The sequence below is a fragment of the Cyprinus carpio genome, chromosome A13, assembly GCF_018340385.1.
Source record: "Cyprinus carpio isolate SPL01 chromosome A13, ASM1834038v1, whole genome shotgun sequence".
NCBI lineage: Eukaryota > Metazoa > Chordata > Actinopteri > Cypriniformes > Cyprinidae > Cyprinus > Cyprinus carpio.
In genome coordinates, this window is record NC_056584.1 from 2,848,047 (window position 1) to 2,871,765 (window position 23,719).

The following is a 23,719-nucleotide window of genomic DNA, read 5'->3' on the forward strand; positions in this document are numbered from 1 at the left end:
AAAATGATGCCGGTGAGTATTCTCACTTACAGAAGAGGAAAATACTGTATATATATTGTCTGTATATATATTGAATGTATATTTGTTGTAGATTTGTCGGGTGTTTTTTCTATTTAATGTTCGTCGATTTACACGAAGTCACATGCGTTGTTATTATAAAGCAAGAATCAGTAAGTAAAATAATTCCGCATTATATCTTGAAAACCCTTATTGACATTATTGAGCTTCAGTCCTGACAATATAATACAATTTAAAGGGTTCAATCTTGTGTTGTCTGTCTGTCAGTCACTCTAGAGTTTCTCCATTGACTTAAATAGTGTTTAAATGTTTATTTTCCAAATTCATAATAATATAATTGCAAGCAATCCTTATTTTCCAAATTTATAATAATATAATTGCAAGCAATCAAAAAAAAAAAAAATTTCACACACACACACACACACAAACACTTTATCTCATTAAAAGTAAAAAAAGAAAAGAAAAAAAGAAACTGGTCTTTTTTTTTTTTACATTGTGTACAGTATTGGTGGTCTTTACAATATGATGACTTTATTCAATCAAAACCATCACAGTGGATTTTCCAGTATTATTTGGAGGAATATTAACTGTATTAATGAAGTAGGAGGGTCAGAAATCGCATACTCTCTCAGCAGGTGTTGAATAAGTACATCACGACCAGTTAAAACGTTTGTTCCGTATAGTGTAGTATGAATGTATTACAGACGTGCTTCATCCGTCAGGCTGTCATTGATCCACCTCTCGGCCTCCACTTCTGCTTGTGTTTCCAGATGTTCCTGACCGTGTACCTCAGTAACAATGACCAGCATTTCACGGAGGTGCCCATCACACCCGAGACTGTGTGCCGTGACGTGGTGGAGCTGTGTAAGGAGTCCGGGGACGCCAGCTGCCACCTGGCTGAAGTGTGGAGAGGCTCAGGTGAGAGTTCACAGAAGAACAGGCCATCAGTGTCTTTCAGAGTAGATTTGATTAGTCAGAACGGTCGGATCTAGAGCTCCAGATGGCTCTGCATTCAAAGAACATGAGGCACATGTTCAACGTAGAACCACGCAGCAGTCTAATCTTTGTACACATGAAGTGCATTGCTACACCAACATCAGACTCCACAGCAGAGGAATCATCTGACTGTGTGAGGCTCTGGGGAAGATTATTCTGCACAAAAATCAATAAGATGGAGATCGGTTCCAGTTTGCTAGCAGCTGCCTCTCTCTGTTACGGCTTTGGTGCTATAAATAGATAGTGCTATTGACTGGATACTAAACCGGTGCGATGTGGGTTCTAAATGTGTGTGTGTGACGATGAATGCAGAGCGAGCGATCGGCGAGAGCGAGAAGATGATGGATCTGCTGCTGCAGTGGGGACAGGAGAGGCCCGAGGTTCGATTCGTTCTGCGTCAGGGCAGATCACCCAACCTGCTGACAGGTGAGCGACACATTAGACCCGTGCTTCAGAGCGATGCTCTTACCGTAGCATTTCCTGCTGTTGAAGTACAGGAGAGGACTGCTATATTCACTTCTGTTGCAGACTAACTAGAGCCAAATATCTCAGCCATGCACACACACAGAAGTGCAGTCACCGTGTGGGTTACAATCAAAATGACTCCTGAACTCCTGAACCCTGAACTGAGTTTCTCTTTCACGTCTTCTTGCACTTTAACAGACAAACACACCTTGCCAATCTGAACATTAAAGCGATTTTAACACATTCAAGCGCAAGAAGAGGTGACTAACGACTCCAGTTTACCAACTGCTGTCGGTGTCCTTAATGTAAATTAAGTTTAACGATTAATCTGTATATTTAGATTATGAAGTGAAGAATATGCAGTGTTATTTTACACTGAAGTATTCAGTTTCTGCACTTGAACACCTACAAATCTAAAAATCTAAAGCATCTTTAATTTGTCTCATCGTTGTTCTATTTATTTATTTGTGCAGTTGCTTGTAATTTGTTCTTATTTACTGACTGTTCACTTGTTTTTAATGATGTTTGAACTTGATATTTGTTATATTTGTTCGTTATATAAATTGGAATGGAGAATCGTAAAATTGAATTGGGATCTAAAATGTTGTTGTCATATAAGCTTATTTATTAGAATACAAGATAACAGGTCAAAAACAATGAAATCAACTACTATTATTATTATTTATTTTTAATTTATTTTTGTGGCAGGGCCAGAGAAAATATTCAGATATTGAATTAACATCTGACTCACTGACGTGAAGTTTGAGCTCATCATAAGCTTGAGTAGAAAAGTGTTACGGTGTTATGTGTATTGACAAAATCCTGGTCAGTCCACAGCTAATAAATGCTCTGATTACAGTAATGCGTCACACTCATCAGTGTCTGTAAGCAGAGCTTCTGAATGGAAGCTGGCATCGTTCAGGCTTTGCGCTCAGGTGTTTTCTCTCAGGTGCTCGAGCTTGTGTTTGTGTTTCAGACTCCAGGAGCTGGAATCAGAAGAGGAACGGAGTCAAGAAGCCCACAGGCGGACGGCCGGAGAATGGAGTGAGTCTGCCTGCACTTGTTTGTGTAACGTGATCCAGGTGTTTGACTCCCACTTCTGAAAGCACGAGAGGAATGCAGTCTAGTCGATCAGGAAATAGATGATTTCAGAGCCTGATGTTTGTGTGCGCAGGTGAGCAGCCCGTTGATGGACATGACTCTGGCAGAGCTGCAGGAGATGGCTTCCAGACAGCAGCGTCAGATTGACACGCAGCAGCAGCTCCTGGCCTCCAAGGTACAGGAAAACACTTCAGAACAGGGGGAAATGACTGAGTAGATTAGAGATGGATGGGAAGAGAGCACAACACTAGGTAGGGCTGAAAAAATACAGTGGGAGATAGGGCTGTCAAAAAATATTTGTAATATTTTTAATATTTGTCGAATTTAAAATAAAAATCCACATTTTAACATCAATGCGGAGAAGATCTTTACGTCAAAACTGAAACCAAGCCGTTCATATATCGCGGCTCGCGCATTTTCTAGAGGGACATCTATCAGCGATGCACTCACGTCTCGTACAATAGAGCCGCATGTTTAGAAAGCCATGTATTAATAATGCAAGGTCAACTTTGAAAAAACATATCTCGAGACTTTATGGTGAGTTTTTCCCCCAATGCCACTGCATCTCATGTTTTTAAAAGAAAAATGTACTCTGTGTGATTGGCTTTCGGCTCTTTGTTTTAAACTATGCATACATGCATGATGCTGTTTTGTTTATAGTTGTTTAAGCAACTTAATTATAATTAGTTTATAAACATTATTTTAAACATTATGCACTTTTTTCAGAGTCATGTTATCTTATGCTTTGAATAAACGTGCATTAGTAGCACCCTCTTGTGGCCTCAGGAGAGAAGCCGAAAGCTTTTCTTCACCCTTACTGAAATTATGCATTTTAAATTAGAATTTAGTTTTTCAGCCATTGTGACAGCCCTAGAGGGAGATATAACCAAAGTCTTATTTCACAATATAATATACTGTAAGTAATTTTATTTCATGATAACTATGGATATTACAATATAGATACTTCTCTTTGTTATTTAAATATAAGATCTAGGATGCAAATGACATAATTGTAGTTTAAATTGAATAATTTTAGTTGTGGTGAGTGTTGGCTTTGCAAATGAATGCTGTGCGTGTTTGTGATGATGGAAATGCTCCAGAAGTGAGCGCTGACTGTGCATCAGGTGGTCAGTGAAAGAGTGTCCTCTCACTGTCCTGCAGGAGCAGCGCTTGCATTTCCTGAAGCAGCAGGAGCCCAGGCATCTGCACACGTCCTCGCAGCAGAAGAAACTGCAGCATCTGAGGGGCGCGGTGGAGAAACAGGAGGCGCAGCTGAAGAGGGTGCGAGCTCTGAAGGGACAGGTGGAGCAGAAACGCCTCAGCAATGGGAAACTCGGTGAGCGTGGCAGCGCTGCTCATTATGATCTCCAGCAGTCTTGCTGCTGATAAAGTGAGGTCTGCATTAAGAGCTTTTCAAAGTACACCATGCCTTCCTCGTGATGCATTCAGCGCTCTCTGTATGACAGTTGGTTGACCGTTGATTACAAATGTTTCCTCGTTTATAAAGATGTGCACAGAATGATTCTAAATATAAGAATGCAGTAATTTCTTTAATGTTCTTAGGAACAAATGCAAAGCGTAATCATTAATCGTGTGTGTGTGTTAACTATAACTAAAAGTTAGCAAGCTCCTCTAAGAAAACTGGAGCAGCCACGAATGATTCATTTGACAATCATCAATAAATTCATTCACTGGCAGTGTTTCTAAACACTGCACACCATTCTCCGGTCAAGGTCCATCTTCTTATTAAACCTATATTTCCAGAAACGTTTGCGTGCTCCAAGAAGGCTACAGATAGAGGAATATTCCTTTATATAGAGGAACATAAGAGGTTTAAGACCAATAATAAATGAAAAAGTGCAATTTTATTATTTCTCAGACAAAATGCTGCAGATTTCTTTGTGAAATTGAAATATGTCAAATAATAAAACTAAATTGAATTTTTAAAACAAATCCCTAAGCAAATAAATAATACAAATAAAATAACTCTATATATATATGTTTGTGAATTTTTTGTATGTGCTATTTCTTTTTATTTTGTGTTTCTGTTTAATATCAACACCAGTCTTAAGTGTCAATTTTTCGATTTTTTTTTTTCGAGATTTATACATTTATAGTGAATAAATAATCTTTCCATTGATGTATGGTTTGTTATGACAATATTTGTCTGAGATACTACTATTTGAAAATCTGGAATCTGAGGGAGCAAAAAATCTAAATATTGAGAAAATCATCTTTAAAGTTGTCCAAATGAAGTTCTTAGCAATGCATATAACTAATCAAAAATTAAGTTTTGATATATTTACAGTAGGAAATTTACAAAATATCTTCATGGAACATGATCTTTACTTAATATCCTAATGATTTTTGCCATAAAAGAAAAATCTATAATTTTGACCCATACAATGTATTTTTGGCTATTGCTACAAATATACCCCAGAGACTCAAGACTGCTTCTGTGCTCCAGGGTCACAAATTAGAGGCAACCACTGTATTTTAATCATGATTCAAACAAAGACTCTGCATACATGCAGCATGAGCAGTTTCTGATTTAAATTAGATTGTATAATTTCAAAATCTGAAGTAAAAACAGATGCCCTGACTTTTGCTTTGTGAAACTGTACTGCATAAAAGAGGAAGAGCAGAAAAAGCTCTGAATGAGACGCAGATTCACTCTCTGACAGCAGGTGGCGCTTACGGAGCAGGAATGAGACGCAGATTCACTCTCTGACAGCAGGTGGCGAATACTGCTTTAATATGCATTATACAGAGAAAATATAATCTAAACTTTCTGAAGACGGTGAGTTCCCCTCAGAGATGCATTCATATAAACCTCCACCAGCAGCTGTATCGTGATTCGTTTAACTCAACTGACTCTCAACTGACACGAATCCTCTTGAACTGAGTGCATCGTTACATCCCTAATTCATTCCCTTGTTTATAAATGAATAAAACGAGAGAATGATTGAGTACAATGTTGCCACAGTAACTGTTTTTGTTGCCTGCATGTCATGTGTGAGGCTCCTAAATATGACCATTTGAATATTCTTGTGTACATACTAGTGGTCATCTCAGACCCAAGGATTTTGAGCTTGTGCAGTGGAAGTTATTGTGCTCTGAATGAGACGCAGATTCACTCTCTGACAGCAGGTGGCGCTTACGGGGCAGCGAAGCAGAAAGAGTTGGTAGTGGCCGTGTCTAAAGTGGAGGAACTGAACAAACAGCTGGAGACCCTGAAGAACGGCCAGCTGGATGCGCTTCACAGTAACCACAGCTCAGTGGCCGAGCTGGACAGACTCTACAGGGAGCTACAGGTAAGAGCAGGGGAGAGATAGCAGAACATCACAGCCTCAGGCCTCTGCTCGAAACATCTCACGTGTGTGTGTTCACTAGATGAGGAAAAACTTGAACCTGGAGCAGAGTGCTAAACTGCAGCAGCAGAGGGACAACCTAAACAAGAGGAACCAGGAGGTGGCCAGCATGGACAGACGAGTCGGTGAGCTGCGAGATCGCTTGTGGAAGAAGAAAACTGCCCTTCAGCAGAAAGAGAACCTCCCCGTGAGCGTGAGCCACTTTCTCTGTTTACACCGGCCCATACATTCATGTGAAAAGTCTTCCTTTACATTCAAGCGTTCGCTTTTATCCAAAGCACATTACAGGAGAGGAACACAGCAGTTTTGTCTAAGAGCCAGCAGTAGTCATAATACACAATGCCAGGTTTATTAGACAACTAGATTAGGAAGTAAGCTACAAGAATGGGAAAGATGCAGAGGAAATGTTGTTTTGGTTCAGCGCTTGCAGAAGAGGAGCGTCTTCATCTGTGATGGTCTCAGCAGGTGGTGGAGGTTGGCAGCTTATTCCACCAGAGAGCAACAGAGGGGGTAAAGGTTTTGGACAGTGACTTTTTGCCTCATGATGAAGGAACAAACACTCAATATAAAGTCATCAGCAAAAGGCTTATATAGGCTTTTTCCCCTTCTCAAAACATAAATGATGAGTTTTGAGAGGCTATGTGATATTGTGAATAATGGACTGTAATATTCACACTATAGTTCAACCTTGAGTGCTTATATATAGTTTTTGGATAATGTTTAAATTTTTTGTTGTGTAATTGTAAAAAAATTTTATATTAGATTATATTGTAGATTAAAATTGTTAGTTGTAAAATATTTTTTTCTTGTAATGTGTTTGATGAGTCAGAAGAATCAAATGATTTTAGAATGATTTTAGTCAGAGCAAAGGTTTTTGGTATATATTTTTGTACCTCTTATGGCCTGTAGATGGCACTATCCTGAAGAACAGAGGCCTTCAGCGCATGTGCTTACATTTTATACAAAGTTTCATATAAATACAATGATTTTTTAATATATATATTTTTATTTATACAAAAAAGCTACAGCTTCAATTATAAAGAATTTTAAAAATTATCCTAGGATCAGCCTAAAATTAAAAAAAGACAAGTCACTGAAGACAAGTAAACAGTCAGCGATCAGTAGAACAAATAAACAAGAAATGATACATTGTACAGTATAAAGTAATCAAATGTATAAAAACACTGCGTAATATTCATTGTGTAAATTAAATCTAGATTTCTTCTTATTAAAGTTACAAAAGTGATTTCGTCAAAAGCAGTGATAGGTTCTCTCTCTTTTGTTGTTTGATTAACGTCGATGACAGACAGACTGCTGTCACTTTAAGATGTGTGTTCTCTTTTGCTGCTGATTGTGTTTCAATGGCTTAAAATCACTGCAGTGCTTTAAAAACGTGTGCAAACAATACGTTCTTGTGACCATGTAGCACAGCAGTGTCACGTGAGTGTGTAACTGCGATAGAGACAGTAGTCCAAAATCTCTACCGGTTGACACATTTCCCTAGTAGGGATGTAGGTGCTTAACAGCTCTTACATTGTTTATTTTGCCATATTTATTTACTGTTGCTTTAGATTTTCGACAGACAGACTGCTGTCACTTAATGTGTGTAGTCAAACCAGTACCAGGCACACCGAGTCCGTTGTGTCCTTGTTTAGCTATGATCGGTGTGTGGTTTCACTGCTGATATGTTCTTATTCCAGTTGCCTCCAGATGGCCAGACAGCGCAGCAGACAGGACCGGCCCGTGTGGCTGCTGTTGGTCCTTACATCCAGTCCTCTACGATGCCCAGGGGCCCCGTTAAACAGGACCTGGCCATTAAACACACTTACCCAGACGGCACAGCGACTGTACCACATCAGGACAAGACCACTCACCCGGACTCAGGTTTGCAGAGCTCTGGTTTACCCGACCCAAAGAACTGGGCTGTCTGTTAAGTGTGATCTCATTATTAAAGATGAATTATTTCCTTTGCTTTTTATGTAATTCTAAAACATCATGTTTACTGCAGACTAGCAGTAGAGATGGCAAACATGCACACCAAACCATGTTGATCTGATTTTCCAGTATCTTTGAGTTGGGATCTAATTGAGATGCTGTAATTATTTTATATTGTGAATTCAGCCAGAGATGAACAGTTAGCAGCTTTATCATAAGAGACAAAAATAGCAAATTTAATTTGGTACAACATTACAAGAAAACAGTAACTTAGACTTGATGGCTAGCATTTGAAAGTTACTATGAACTGTACACATCTTATTCTCATTTTTATGCATCTGGGAGGTGTTCCCATAGCATTTAGTTTTCTACATAGAGAACCAGTGTTACGATAGTAACTGAGATGATCATTGTAGAATATAGAAAATGATCCTATATATTGAACTTTTAGTGTCGATTTCAGTTTTCATTCTTTTAAGGACCTTGTGGTGCATAGACGTGTTGTTGGGAGAGACATTTCAGTCTAACTCTGTTCCTGTAGCTCAGCTAGTAGAGCACCGAACTAACAAAGCCAAGGTCATGGCTCTGATTCCCATGGGAACACATATTGATAAAATGTGTACTTTGTCTGCCCAGTGTGTAAGTGTATGTGTAAATGATTAGTTTTTGACAAAATATGCAGTTACTGCATTTTGCCTTTGTAAGAATAGACAAATCTACAGAAAAGACAGCATTTTTCGTCTGTGGTCAGGTATGCCGGCTTGTCTAATCCATTCATTCAGAGAGAGTGTTCTCATGTTCTCACAATGTTCCCAAAAGTGAAGGGACCTCCCTCCTAAACAGTCTGAATGTGACCATTATCATCAGAATGAAACTGAGATGTGATTATCTCTGTAATGTCTGCATTCAGGCAAGGTGTCGTCAAAGATGTTTAACTGGAGTTCAGCCGCTGCGAAGATGGGCGGTAACCTTGGGACGTCCAGTCTGCCACGCACGGTGACCCAGGCATCTAAAAACCAAGGTGACCGTCTTCACCTCGCATCCCCACTGGATGTATAACACACAGTTAGTCTCTGCTTAAATGTATTCTGAATTGTTCTGCTCCCTGTACCAGATAACACAGACGTGCTGAAGCGGGACCCCAGGGTGCGCCCGGTCTCCATGTTTGAGTCCGTTGATCCACCGGCAGCTTCTTTACGAAAGAACCAGAGCAGCGAGGACCTTGCGTCTCCTTACGCTCAGAGCGCTGTCAAGAACACCGTCAAGGTTCCTCCTCCAGTCCCTACTAAACCGAAACAGGCCAACCTTCCCTCTGGTGGCCAGATGGGATACGGCAAGGGTGCCCTCAGCACCGGTACCTTTCCTGGGAAGAGTAAGCCTTCCGCTCAGCAGCTGCCCACTGGATCCCAGTCTGGTGGTACTTTACCTCTTCCCTCCAAACAGGAGGCTCCCCCAGCTGCAACCGTATACCCCTTCAGCCTCGAGCCTCCTGGGGCCAAAGACTCCGGTGGGCAGGTCCTGCACAAGCCCCAGATGCGGACCACCAGCTCCATCTACTCCATGTACACGCAGCCACATGGCGTGCAGGGAACACTGAGCCGACCCCAGACCCAGAACCGTGGCAGCAACTTCATCAGCGGTGAGTGAATCATTGAACACTACAACACACACGACTGGATTCATCCCAGCGGCCCTTTCACATCAGAATAATAGATGCAGCAACACTATCAGAACAACAGAAGAGTAGGCAAGTTCACACGTTATATGAGATGGCCTTAACTACTCTACTAACATTAAACTATGATTTACTGCGTAACTACATGTTGTTCTGGAAAATTCCACCCTTCACTAATGAGTTTGAGGTATGGTTGTGTTACAGTTAGGGGTTAAGATTGTGAGTTTGAGGTACGGTTGGGTTTGGGTTAGTACAGTCAAGGCCACCGAATATGATGTGTGACTGAGTTGAAGTCATATCATTGAAGGTCAGCTGCAAAAAACACTTGGTAAATGAATTGAGAGCAAATCCATAAACTGTATGTGTTTTATTTAATACACTGTATTTTAGAGTTTATAAGCCAGTGCCACCTCTGGTCAGATCAACATGAAAGTACCACCTAGTCACAATATTGATCCTTCTGTTTATAAATATTACTGTAGGTAAAGGGGACATTGGATGAAGTTTTTTTTAAGCTTTTTTTTGTATTTAGTTAGGTTTCTGACTTGTCTACCAGCTCAGAAAAGCTGGAAAAAAAAAAGAAATAAAAACACGCAGCCAGTTTGTTCTGGGCTGTCTGTTGTTTCTAACACCCGAAACAAACTCCAAACAAACTTAATTTTGGCCTGATTTCATTCAAAATGACATGCCATCAATTTGTTCTTTGCTTTTGCTTGAAAGTATATCAGAGTCTTAAACTAGCTTTCTAATAAACTTGGCGCTGTGCACTAAATATATTGTGGTTCTGTGTCAGATTGCCTTGGCTGAAAGTGTGGAAACAGTTTAAAAGCATAAGATTATTTGTGATTATTTTGATCAGTTGACGGTTGTTTTTGTCTTCATGCAGTTTATGGTAAACCAGTGACTCCCGCGGGCCAGCAGTCTCAAAACCAGCACCCTGAGAACCCGTACCTGGACTCGTCCAGTGGCCCAGAAACAGAGAAGGACCACAGCGCTGGAGGATCTGCTTCAGAAAACCATGAGAGCGAGCGGATCCCCAGACCTCTCAGTCCCACCAAACTGCTGCCTTTCATCTCCAACCCCTACCGCTGCCAGAGCGACGTCGACTTAGAGGCTCTCAGGAAGAAACTCTACAATGCGCCGAGACCCCTGAAGAAACGCAGCTCCATCACGGAGCCCGAGGGCCCGGGCGGCCCCAACATCCAGAAGCTCTTGTACCAGAAGACGACTCTGGCCGCTATGGAGACCGCAGTGAGTCCTCCTGGAGAAGAGGAGACGCCCGCAGATCCTCACAGAGCTGATGAAGCGTCACTTGAGGGACCAGAGCAGCCTGATCCTGAGCCAGCGGTGTCCACAGCCGCCCCAGACACTGACCGAGAGGACATCCCTCCTCCACCACCTCCACACCCGGCCCCACACCCCGATGCTTCACTGATACCTCCACCGCCCCAGCCGGACAGCCCTCCTCCTCCACCTCCTGACAGCTTCTCGGAGGACTTTCCTCCATATCCTCCTCCTCCTTATCCCAGCGGCTCTGAGCAGGAGAATCCAGAAGACACCTTCAACATGAAGCCACCAGAGGTCACCGGCCAGGTTCCCTCCCCACCGGTAAGTGCCCTAAATAAGTCTGGACTATACTGAATACTCTGTACATTATAGTCCTCAGCCAGCATGATCTAGTTATCATCTCAAAACTAAATGCACTGTTTTTTCAGTCAAAAACACATTAAAAGCATCGTTTGCCTGATCAAGTAGGCTCTGCCACTAGTCGAGATGGGTTTGTGTTGACGAGTCTTAAGTCACATGACTTTGGTTGCACTTGTTTTATATCGAGACCACAGTAGGAACATTTCATGTCAAAATGCACGTCATTGGCTTTGTATGATAACATGTATTTAAAAGTGAGAACGTGAACCAATGATGGGAGCCGAAATAAAACTAGTAGCATCGACACACAGCTCCTCTGGGCGTAATATTATGCTGCTTTAATAACTAATATCGCAGTACAAGAGGGAGAATGAGGAATGTACTCCTTTAGATTACATATAAAATAAAGAGGTTGGTAATTAAGGACTATTAGCAACAATATTGACAAAGGAAAAAAGAAACACACTCAATCTAACCTAAATAATATGAGTATATTTCAATACCAGTTAATCAAATGTAAACTCAAACTGTCAAGTGATTAAAATGTTCAATTTAATTAATTACACAGTGTGGCAGCTATCTGCTCAACATCTCAATCTACTTAATCGCACATGAATCGCACATAAACTTTGGCTGAGAAATTTCCCCCTTAAGATAATTTAATGTCATTATTGTGTTATGAGAAGAGACACTACAAAAAGTAGCTTTAGAAAGAAAGATTTGATTTGATTCAACATAGAATGTACTACACACAAACCTTTAGGCTACAAAGGCTGAACATGAACTGTGGAATGTAAGAAATGTTTTTTTTTTTTACCAAATATCTTCTTTTATGTTCAGCAAAAGAAAGCAAGTAATACAGGTTTAAAACAACACGAGGTTGAGTAAATGATGGCAGAAATGTAATTTTGGGTGAACTATCCCTTTAATGGGTTTTTATTAGTCAGTTGAGTTGTAGTGATGTTTAAAATTGCTCCTGAAAGTCTCTGTTCATTTGCACTTTGTCATCTTGCTGGACAGTCTGACTGTCGGTCATCAGCGGTCTGGTTTGGTTTCAGAGGCAAAACCTTGAGATTCTGTAGCTGTGTACTGCTGATATGTGTCTGTATAACTTGAAATAAATGTAAGTCGGCTTGTATAAAAGCATCTGTCAAATGCATGAATGTAAAAGTGTTTTCTGTACAGGGTAAGAGGACGAACCTGCGTAAGGCCGGATCCGAGCGCATCGAGCACAGCATGAGAGTGCACTTCAATCCTCTGGCTCTGTTACTGGACTCATCGCTGGAGGGAGAGTTTGATCTGGTGCAGAGGGTCATTTACGAGGAAAGTCACGTTCCACTGTGTGTGTGAGATTGTGTTTTAGGTACGATGGTGTGATGACTGGGTGTTTTACAGGTTGAGGATCCCAGTCAGCCTAATGATGAGGGAATTACAGCGCTGCATAACGCAGTGTGTGCCGGCCACACTGAGATCGTTAAATTCCTGGTGCAGTTTGGAGTCAATGTTAACGCCGCTGACAGTGACGGATGGTGAGGAGCGTTGTCATACAGTCACAAAAACAATGTTCATTCACATGCCTCCTCAGTGAACAGCAAGACAGGAACTCAGGGTTTAGTGCAGCTTCAAATTTGAAAATCTGAAAAATAGCTCTAACTATCAAGTTTAATCCACAAGCTAAGCATGCAGTTGCTCTGTTTTTACCACCATTTCCAATGCACTGCATGCACATTCAGTTCAGTCAAAGGCATGTTCATGCTTGTCATTTATAGCAGCACCTTCTGTCTGAACTTTTATGTTAGTGATGTCTAATAGGAGTGTGGGGTGGAATAATTCTCTGTGCATTAGTGTGAATGCAGCCTGTCAGAGCTGCTGCTGTCTGTGATCCCATCACTAATAGTCAAACAGAAATAATGCTGCGGCACCTGTCTGGAAACTCTCACATACTTTCAGACACTTTTTGTTTATCATGTAATGTGTTTCTTTGATCCCCTTTATTACGTTATATTTGCTTGTATGTTTTGAAACTATAATTATTTGGTTAATAATTCTTAACACAGTTGGTTTGATTTATTATTAATTTTTATTTATTTAAAAAGGTACTTATTTAATAAAAATGCACAGAGGCAGTACACTCATTAATTAATAAGAAAAAAAAAAATTGATCAAGAATGGTTTTGAAGTCGGATTGTGCGATGCCTAAAAATTCCCACATCGATATCTAAACTAAATAAAACATCAACATTGAAACACTCCATGTTCGTTCCCTTTGAGACTTCAATATAAACACCTGCTATTTTCATTGACTAACATATTTGCATAATTAAGCTTTAAAATAAAATACAGGCAAAATTATGGAACCATTTAAAAAAAAAAAAAAAAGATGATGTCCCTGTCATGCTGTTGTTTTGGTGGCAGTGTGTGATGTGTAACCACATGTGTGTGTGTGTGTGTGTTTAGGACGCCCCTGCACTGCGCCGCGTCCTGTAATAACGTGCAGGTGTGTAAGTTCCTGGTGGAGTCGGGGGCGGCCGTGTTTGCCATGACCTACAGCGACATGCAGACAGCAGCAGACAAGTGTGAGGAGATGGAGGAGGGATACACTCAGTGCTCTCAGTTCCTCTACGGTGAGTTATACAGCAGGCCCACACTGACTAAACGATGAGCGGCTCTCTTAGACTGGGACTGAGGCTCAGAGAAAAAGCAGTATATGAATCCAAGTTCAGACTATAAACACATTTTTCTCAGTTCCAGTGTTTAATGAGAGAGATCACCACTTTACCATGTGCAGGTCAAATCTGAAATGATGAAATGATGATGATTGTGAGTGAGGCGGCTTTAGTGAAATTAAAGATACATTGTTTGTCCCCAAAACTCTGTAAATATTAGGAGTAACTGGAATGAGTTGAAATAGGACTAACAAATCCTAAACAAGGCCTTTGCCACAGCTGTGTCCACACTTCAGTTTAATTCACAACAGGCTACAGACTATATTATTTGACCAGAGAATTATTCTTACTTATATTTGCTGAACATAACTTTCCACTGTTTCATTAAGCAGTAATCCATGTCCATGTTTCTCCAGCTCATGCGTGACAGCAGCACTCAAACCTGTGGGGAAAAAGCACTGTAACGCTCTGATCTTGAGGCTTATTTGCTTATGATTTCAGTGGCCCATAACACGACGCTAGCACAAACTTCAGGATGTAGAACTGGTTTAACATAACCAATCAAATCCAGCCTGTTTCACTCTCTGTCAGCTCTGAGTTTGATCCTGAGTTTCCGGGCATGAGCACATGGAAGTGTGATGTTTATATGAAACCGCATGAAACATGGAAAGAGAATGAGAAAGAGCACCAGTCACTTCTGCTCTGAAGACAGTATGAAGAATATAAACACATGTAGACTCTTCTATAAACTCAGAAGCGCTCAGTGTTCAGGCCTGGGTCGTGCGTGTCGTTTCACAGCTGGGTTTCTCCTGTTGTTCAGGCGTCCAGGAGAAGATGGGCATCATGAACCGAGGGGTGGTGTACGGTCTGTGGGACTACGAGAGCGTGCAGGACGACGAGCTGGCCTTCAGAGCGGGCGACTGCATGACGGTGGTGCGCAGGGAGGACGAGGACGAGACCGAGTGGTGGTGGGTGCACATGGCCAGCCGAGAGGGATACGTCCCCCGAAACCTGCTGGGGGTGAGTGACGGCCTCAGAGGCTCTGCAAGCGTGCACACATTCACACGGGACTCTCAGAAATGACTGCAGGGGCGTTCAGATGATAATGGGGGAGGAGCCAATTATTGCCCTTTTCACACTATAGAAATGTCTCAAAATGTGAAAGATTTTTTGTATTATGTTTTTTACTCAAGAAGGTTGTAATTTAATGTGGTGGAGCCAGTTGTGCAAAAATACAGAAAACAATCCTCAGCACTGTAGTTTACTTCAATGACTTTAAAGGTGCTGTATGTAAGATTTTGACAGTACTAAAGCATAAAAATACCATAATATGTTTGCAGATATTTAAGAAACATGCTAAGTTAACATACTTGCTTATCTGAAAAACAATGCTACAGTCAGTTATTCTTTGAAAAATAATGTATTTAAGTACCATGATATGTTTGAGCGTATTTCATTTCAAAAGTGTTGGTGTCGTCAATCTGGCAACCTGCATGTGCATCAAATCTGAGGAGGAGGGAACTGGTGAAGAAAAACCCTCTCCGATATTTTGAATTTGGACTGCAATACCTAGTTCAACCACTCGGTGTCAATCCTACATACAGCAGCTTTAATATTGCCTCATTAAAGCCTGTTTTTCAAAATATGCATGCAATGTTTGCAGATCTGAACTGGATATTTCCAACTGATGTACTAAAGCAAAATACATAAACTGTCTGAAAAGAAATGTTTTTGTGATCATCTAATGTGCCAAAGACTGAGTTCACTGCATGTGCGTGTATTATTATAATTGTTTTTTTTTTTTTTTTCTTCTTTAACAGTTGTATCCAAGAATTAAACCTCGTCAGCGGAGTCTGGCTTAATGCTTCAGTGAGGAGAACAAAGAGCACCAACGTTAATAAAGCCATCAGTCCATCAACACTAGTTAACTTCCTCATGCTGGTTGTAGGACCATCTACTTGTTTGTCCCATTTGTGTTGTTGTCTGTTGATGTTACCGTTGATAAGTTACAGAAATGGCCACTCTTTTGTTTCTTTTGTTTTGTCACAAAACAATTGAAAAGAAATTAGGTGTTTAGAATGTACTTTATATTTGTATATCAATCATTTTTCTTCTAATGAAAAGAGATGTATTTGTTGAGTGTGCTTTTTTTTGAATGGTGTTTTTTTTGTGTTTTTTGTTCTTTCAGTGCTTTATTGAAAGGGAAGTGAAAGGAAATTCATAGTGTTGGAGATCTTCTGAATCTTGGGTAACATTTTTCTCGTGCACAATGCTTAACAAATGAAATGAACTAGTTGTACAGTGCTAGTAAACCGTGATTTTGTGGCCCAGTAGGGAGTATTCAGATAGTGAGTTACAGTAGGTGTCCAGCACTGATCTCTCGCTTCGTCCCATGATGTTCTGACCCGCCGGAGATCTTCAGCTGCGATCAGCAGTGCTGCAGACTGAGATGAGCATAAGATGGTTATATTCATATTGAGAGACACCGCTTACTCTGTTCAGCAAATGTAACCTGCGTTTTACATCTTCATCCTTGAGTTATTGGACAAATCAGCTGGAGGTTTAACATGATCACAAAATAAATAATTAAACACTGTGAACCGAGTTCTCATGAATACTGTGGTCTGTGAGATGGGTCTTCAGAATATATAGTAAGACATATATTATGCTGTTTTTCTCCACATGTTTAATAATTCTGATATTAATGGGTGAGAGTCAGTAATGATTTGTGCTATTAAATGGAGCTTCGATGGGTTATTTTTACAGAGCTTTTCACATCTTGGTTTTCAATCATTTGCACTTTAAAACAAGCTTCTACTGTTTGCCAGAAGACAATTTAGTAATTACTATACTTCTAATTTAGAGGCATTTTACAAAATACACATACTCACCAATACAGTGAGAAACATTCTGTTTTACTACCAAATCACACGTAATATCTATAATTAATTTAACTTGCACTACAAGTTTTCCTCATGCCATGATTTTGGCACACATGAGCTCCTGAACATGATGAATGATGGGATATGCTTGGCCTCGAATACAACTCTGAAGCGTTACTAGAGGTAGTGTGGATCCAGTGTGTTGAGGATGTTATATAGATATAAAGCCTCTTAGTAGCTGAAACAGTAGAGCGAGCAGCTATAAACACCAAGGTTGTGGGTTTGATTCCCAGGGAACACAAGAACTGATCAAATGTATACCTTGAATGCAGGCCTGTAGAAGTCCATAAGAGTGGTGTACTGAGTCTAGTGTGGATGAAACTTGGTTCATGTGGTCAAAGTCCTGACCGAAACACCACTGAGAGGAATTTGAACAAGCCCGATCTCTGAATGATAGCAGGTCATTGCTATCATAATATCAAGTGCACACTTAACAGTCATAGGGAGGACCAGCACCCTAATCATTCTGAATTTAGAAATGTGTTTTTTGGTTTATACATATTTTGGCCATATATATCACCGTATGTATACAGTAACACAGGAAAGTGAGAGAGAAAACAAATACACATTTGACCAATTGATTCATGAATCCTAGCCCAGTCCAGGTGGACTCGGGAAAGGTTTGTGGAACAGGATATTTATTACAGTATTTTGCTTAAACACCACACGAAATCCAAACTAGAGTTTTGTGGCTTTTGTCTTAAGGCTTGCACACTATAACAATAATAATTGTTAGTGCAGATAACATGTGAACTGTAATGAAGAGTGCATCTCTCTCACATAGGGATAACAAAGGAACCAGAAGCAGGTGTTGAGGGTGATCAGAACAAAAAGCACACTAAACATGGGGTGGAGACACATGTATGAGAAAAAAAGAAGCACATGCTGCACAACAGCTGGTGACTTTGTTACAGGATTGTGAAGCTTTCTATTTTAGCACTGCTTAGTTGTAACGTATGCATTAATATGCTTTAATTTTAGTTATTTTCTCCCCCATATCTTGGTGTCTTTTTATTATATATATATATATATATATAAAAATGAAACAGCGCTTTATGTTTTTATGAGTTATGAATTTTCAAGCTATAATGTTTACTTGTGACAACACATGCCAATTTAGATTTTCCCATAATAAGGGGCATACTGGGTCAAGTGGAACTCATATGTTATGGCAGGATACTGTGGTTTTGTACTGTTGTTTGATTCTTTTTATTAACTGATTAATGTGTTATTTTTCCTAGAAAATATATAAAAATAGTACTATAATAAAAGAGTTCAACAGGTAATTCAGTTGCATGCTGGGAGGCTGCTGATTTTGAGGATTTCCCAGTGATGCTAGGCAATGTTTACATATAATCAGAGAGGGAACAAGGGCCAATAATACAGCTGACAACATGGAAACTGTATTTTCCAACCCATTGTAACTGTGAAAACAAGCAATTCCAAAACAAGCCGATGAATTATGCAGGGTTTTGTTGGTCTATAAACCGCCATGAAGCATCATGAAAGAGTAATGGAAAGAGGTCAGAGTGTATGGGTAGGAGTGTTTTTGGAACAGAGGATACATAACAGACACATATACACACACAGACAGCATCATGTTCAGCAGCATGTCACAGTCACAGGAGTGCAGAGGCTTCAAACACAGCGATGAAACAGGTGGACCCTACGCTTTGATGCTGCTGTCCTTTACAGGCGGTAAGTGTCTGAAGTGGTTACATAATGTATGCAACCATTGGTTAGGCAGTTTTATTTTCTCTTCTGCTCAGGTAAGTGTAGAGAGACAGGGCTAATCTGTATCTTTACAGGACAGTGGAGTGGAGGGAGAGGGGAATTCAGAGTTTCCACTCAAACTGGAAAAAAATAAATCAAAATATTCCAGTTTATTTTGCAAATAAAAATAACAATCACGTGAAATGAAAGATAAAATTGATCTATTAGAGCCCAAGCACTGAAAGTTTGACTCTGGTGAGGAAATACATTTTTGGTTTAGTTATCTTAAAGACGGGTCCTTTTCTGTAGCATTTTTTCATCACTGAAGTTTTTCTCATCTTCAGTGCCTATTATTAGTGGAGTACCTCAGGGTTCCATTTTGAGCCCGCTTCTTTTGAACTTATATTACCGCTTGGAAATATTATTGGGAGGCATAATGCTTCTTTTCATTTTTATGCTAATGATACCCAGATTTATTTGCTGTTAAAATCTAGGAACTCCATTCAACCTATGCTGGAGTGTCTCGAAGACATTAAGAAATGGTTGTCAAATAACTTACTCTAACTTAATAAAGAGAGAACTGAAATGATTATCTTTGGTTGCCCAAAATTGAGAGGTGATCTTATTAGGGAATTTAGTCATCATTTTCCTGTAATTTCTTCACAAGCATGAAACTTTAATGTCATCTTGGATTTAGAATTTTGCTTAACCAAGCAAATCTTTCTGTTGTTAAAATTTGAATCAATTACAGATTATTTTTAAACTTTGTCTTTTCAAGATTGTAAATATGGCTGAAAGTGTATCTTTATTCCCAGGCATTTTAGGTTGTCTTATTGATTTTTTGGGGTTTTCTGCTTAGCACTTTGGTCATCTTTGCTGTGTTTAAATGTAATTTATATATATATATATATATATATATATATATATATATATATATATATATATATATATATATATATATATATGAACGTCATGGACACAGTGCCACCAACTGGCAGCAGGAAGTGTGTCACTTTGAAACACACTTTGAAATCTCTTATATCTACCTGAATTGTTTCAAACTTGGTCACAATGATGTCAAAACACGGCTGATGAAAAATTGCAGTAGGATTCTTGATATTTTTAAGTGTTGCTAGGTTAATACATCAAACTTTAAAGCCATAGTTCACCCAGAAATGAAAATTTGATGTTTATCTGCTTACCCCCAGGGCATCCAAGATGTAGGTGACTTTGTTTCTTCAGTAGAACACAAATGATGATTTTTAGCTTCAGGCGTTGCAGTCTCTCAGCAGTACAGTGCTTGGCAATGGTCACAAAATCTATGAGATCGGTCTGTGCAAGAAACTGAACAGTATTTATTTCATTTTTTTTTTACTCTGATTCACGCAGTGTCCGAACTGTTAAAACTCTTGTGAACGTGCTTCACAGCAGCAGGCGCCTGAGTCATCTTCTTCTTCTTCTGCTTTATGGCGGATCGCCACCTATCTCTCAAATACTGAAAAAACAGTCACCTACATCTTGGATACCCTGGGGGTAAGCAGATAAACATCAAATTTTCATTTTTGGGTGAACTATCCCTTTAACACTATTTTTGTGTTGTTGAGGCTCATAGCATGCTTAAATCAGCACACAGATCAGAGTTGTTGGCTGTCAGTCATATTTGTGTGGAAGGCGGGCTCTGTATCGCCACTTTTGACTAAAGTGATGGGGTTAGTTTGACCTACAGTCACCAAACTTGGTACATACTGTATATTGTTCTCATCAAGCCGGACAGCTTCCTAATTTACAATCATTAGCTCCAAACCAAGGAAGCCGGCTATTTGGTTTAAATGTGTAGTTTTTTATTTTATTTATTTATTTATTTTTTAAGTGTAAGCTCTGAATTTTTAAATACTCCTCCTAGAGTATTCATATGATTCTCACAAATCTTGGTCAACATTATTGCAAGACACTGAAGATGGTAAATTGTTATCAGATTTTTGATATCTTTCACAGTGTTGCCATGGTCAAGGAATAAAAGAAAGAGTCTCATATTGCAGTGCATTGTCTAATATACTGTAGATTAAATTGGTGTTGAAAGTTTTTTTTATGAGGGCTGATGGATGTGGTTATTGTGGCTTATGATGTGTAGTGTCACATGTCACATACAACAGATTCCTCTTATATTACCCACTTAAATGCACATGCACACCGTGCATTTTGATAAATCAACCGTATGGTGGTGGCCCTGTTGTGTTTGGGCCCAACATTGCTGCATGCAGCTACTTTTTAATTATTTTTTTTTTTAACATTTTCTCTGAGTCAAAGCAGAACTGTCTTATTTTGAGTTTTTGAGTCTATTATTGTACTTATATTTTCAACATTCATTTACTGCATATTTTGAAAGTAAGTTTAATTTGTCATTGAAGTGTTACGCTCCATACTGTAAAAAACTTCCCCTTAAATTAACCAATTATTTCACCATCAGTGACAAAATAGCTTTCTTCATAACACTTTCTCTAAAACAGACGAGAAATGTAATATTCAGTTATCGTTTTTTGATGAGATGTTGTTTCTCTTCTAGAAAGTACTGAGGATGAGTTTGAAATATCCTTTGTTTGTCATCGGCCTGATGATCTGGACATACTACAGGAAGAGACGGAATTCAACAAGAAAGAGTTGCAATTCCTCTACAGGGCCTTTAAAAAATTTAAATGTTCCTCTACTTAGATTATATAAGGAGAAACGTCAGCACATAAACTGGGAATATCATCCTTTGTATGGCATAAATAATTGTTATCTTATTTCTCTATTGTATAACCTTAATTAACATTTTCATTATTTTTTTTCTTAAAGGCATATAATCATTCATTGCATATTAAATTATGTTGAAGGTTTTTGGCCACAGTGGTGCTTTTATAGGGTTCATTTTAAGAACTGTTGTGCATTTCAGGAATGTCCCAGTGGGGTGGTGACTGAGGATGTGTTTAAAATCATTTACTCTCAATTCTTCCCACAGGGAGGTAAGACAGTATAGGAATCTTTTTGTTAATAATATAATGTTAATTAAACTTCAGATAATTATCAATGAATTCCGTTCTTTACCTTATGCTGAAGGCCTAGACCCATTGTCTCTGGTTTTTAGGGGTTCAAGCACTGAAGATGCTGGAACCAAGTTGTTTAAGCTAGAATTTTACTATTAGTTTGTATTTTTAAAAAAATCTCCAAATGTGTTTGAAGCAAAAACTTTAAATCGATCTCAAACTTTGCGGGAAGATCCAAAATCCCACCCACTACTCACAAACACTCTGGGTGACTCTAAAACAGGCACTTTTACATTTGTGCTCATATCTACACACCCATATGGTCTAGAATCAAAATGATTCCTTTTCTCTTAGTCAGTGACTACACAATGGATACCTATAAATTCCATTTGCATCTACCTATCATCTATCTATATACAGTAGATAGATAGATAGATAGATAGATAGATAGATAGATAGATAGATAGATAGAAATTAGAGAACAATCTATAAACACTTGATTTTTTTCTGAAATATTGTTAATCTTCATCGCTCAATCTTCAATCTGAAGGAATATTAGCTGTAGGTATACACTGTTCTACTAACATGTTTGACAAAATAACCAAGGCATTTCAACAAAAGCCTTTATTTTGTGAAAAACATAGTGATCAAAATTAGAGAACAGTAACCACTGTTGTACAAAAGAAGATTACAACTAAAATTTTGCAGGGTTACAGCCTTTAGAATTGTAGAGGCCCTTGCTTTGAATGACTTCAGCACATCTGGGGCCGCAGGACATCAGTAGTTTCTCACATTGTGCTGGTGTGATCTTGGTCCACTCTTCTTCCAGTCTCTTCAATAGATCGGTGACTGTAGTGGGTTTCTTAGCCAGAACTTTGTTGCCAAAGGTTTTCCAGAGATTTTCAGTAGGGTTTAGATCAGGACTCTGGGCCAGCCATTTCATTATTTCAATGTTCTTGGCTTCAAGGAACTGCTATACCCATTTTGCAGTGTGACAGGGAGCATTGTTTTGCATGAAAATTGCAGGCTGATTGGGAGATGCTTGCAGGGAAGGAAACACACGTTGCTGAAGGAGGTTCTGACAAACATTTGCATTCACCTGACATGTATCTGTATAAGAGGCTCAACTCCTGCTACAAAAAACTTCCCACAAACCATGGCACTTCCTCCTCCTGCTGATGAGAGACTTCATCACTGCAAGAGTGCGTTTTACATATACACATATACATACACACACACACACACACACACACACACACATATATATACCTGGGATGTTTTAAATATTTTACACTAAAGGATTATTAGGAACACCATACTAATACTGTGTTTGACCCCCTTTCGCCTTCAGAACTGCATTAATTCAACATGGCATTGATTCAACAAGGTGCTGAAAGCATTCTTTAGAAATGTTGGCCCATATTGATAGGGTAGCATCTTGCAGTTGATGGAGATTTGTGGGATGCACATCCAGGGCACGAAGCTCCCGTTCCACCACATCCCAAAGATGCTCTATTGGGTTGAGATCTGGTGACTGTGGGGGCCATTTTAGTACAGATAACTCATTGTCATGTTCAAGAAACCAATTTGAAATGATTCAAGCTTTGTGACATGGTGCATTATCCTGCTGGAAGTAGCCATCAGAGGATGGGTACATGGTGGTCATAAAGGGATGGACATGGTCAGAAACAATGGTCAGGTAGGCCGTGGCATTTAAACGATGCCCAATTGGCACTAAGGGGTCTAAAGTGTGCCAAGAAAACATCCCCCACACCATTACACCACCACCAGCCTGCACAGTGGTAACAAGGCATGATGGATCCATGTTCTCATTCTGTTTACGCCAAATTCTGACTCTACCATCTGATTGTCTCAACAGAAATCGAGACTCATCAGACCAGGCAACATTTTTCCAGTCTTCAACTGTCCAATTTTGGTGAGCTCGTGCAAATTGTAGCCTTTTTTCCTATTTGTAGTGGAGATGAGTGGTACCCGGTGGGGTCTTCTGCTGTTGTAGCCCATCCGCCTCAAGGTTGTGCATGTTGTGGCTTCACAAATGCTTTGCTGCATACCTCGGTTGTAATGAGTGGTTATTTCAGTCAAAGTTGCTAGTCTATCAGCTTGAATCAGTCGGCCCATTCTCCTCTGACCTCTAGCATCAACAAGG

General features: G+C 39.6%; 1 protein-coding gene across 1 annotated transcript; it reads left to right on the forward strand.

The window, feature by feature from the left end:
* LOC109045620 (apoptosis-stimulating of p53 protein 2-like) lies at positions 1-15,985 on the forward strand. Its single transcript, XM_042768401.1, has 17 exons — positions 1-12; positions 789-936; positions 1,327-1,440; positions 2,456-2,523; positions 2,654-2,755; positions 3,742-3,922; positions 5,731-5,894; positions 5,974-6,144; positions 7,652-7,835; positions 8,797-8,907; positions 9,001-9,525; positions 10,448-11,169; positions 12,394-12,531; positions 12,604-12,737; positions 13,666-13,832; positions 14,695-14,894; positions 15,695-15,985. Exons 1-17 carry the CDS (start codon positions 4-6, stop codon positions 15,734-15,736), a joined length of 3,180 nt encoding a protein of 1,059 aa, XP_042624335.1. The 5' UTR covers positions 1-3; the 3' UTR covers positions 15,737-15,985.
* Positions 15,986-23,719: the final 7,734 nt, after the last annotated feature.

What these genes read in the sequence shown, in the direction of transcription:
- LOC109045620 (XM_042768401.1), top strand. An exon ending in CAATGGGAAACTCGGTGAGC is followed by an intron (nt 3,923 to 5,730) that starts GTGGCAGCGCTG and finishes CTCTGACAGCAG; the next exon opens with GTGGCGCTTACGGGGCAGCG. An exon ending in GCCGCTGACAGTGACGGATG is followed by an intron (nt 12,738 to 13,665) that starts GTGAGGAGCGTT and finishes GTGTGTGTTTAG; the next exon opens with GACGCCCCTGCACTGCGCCG.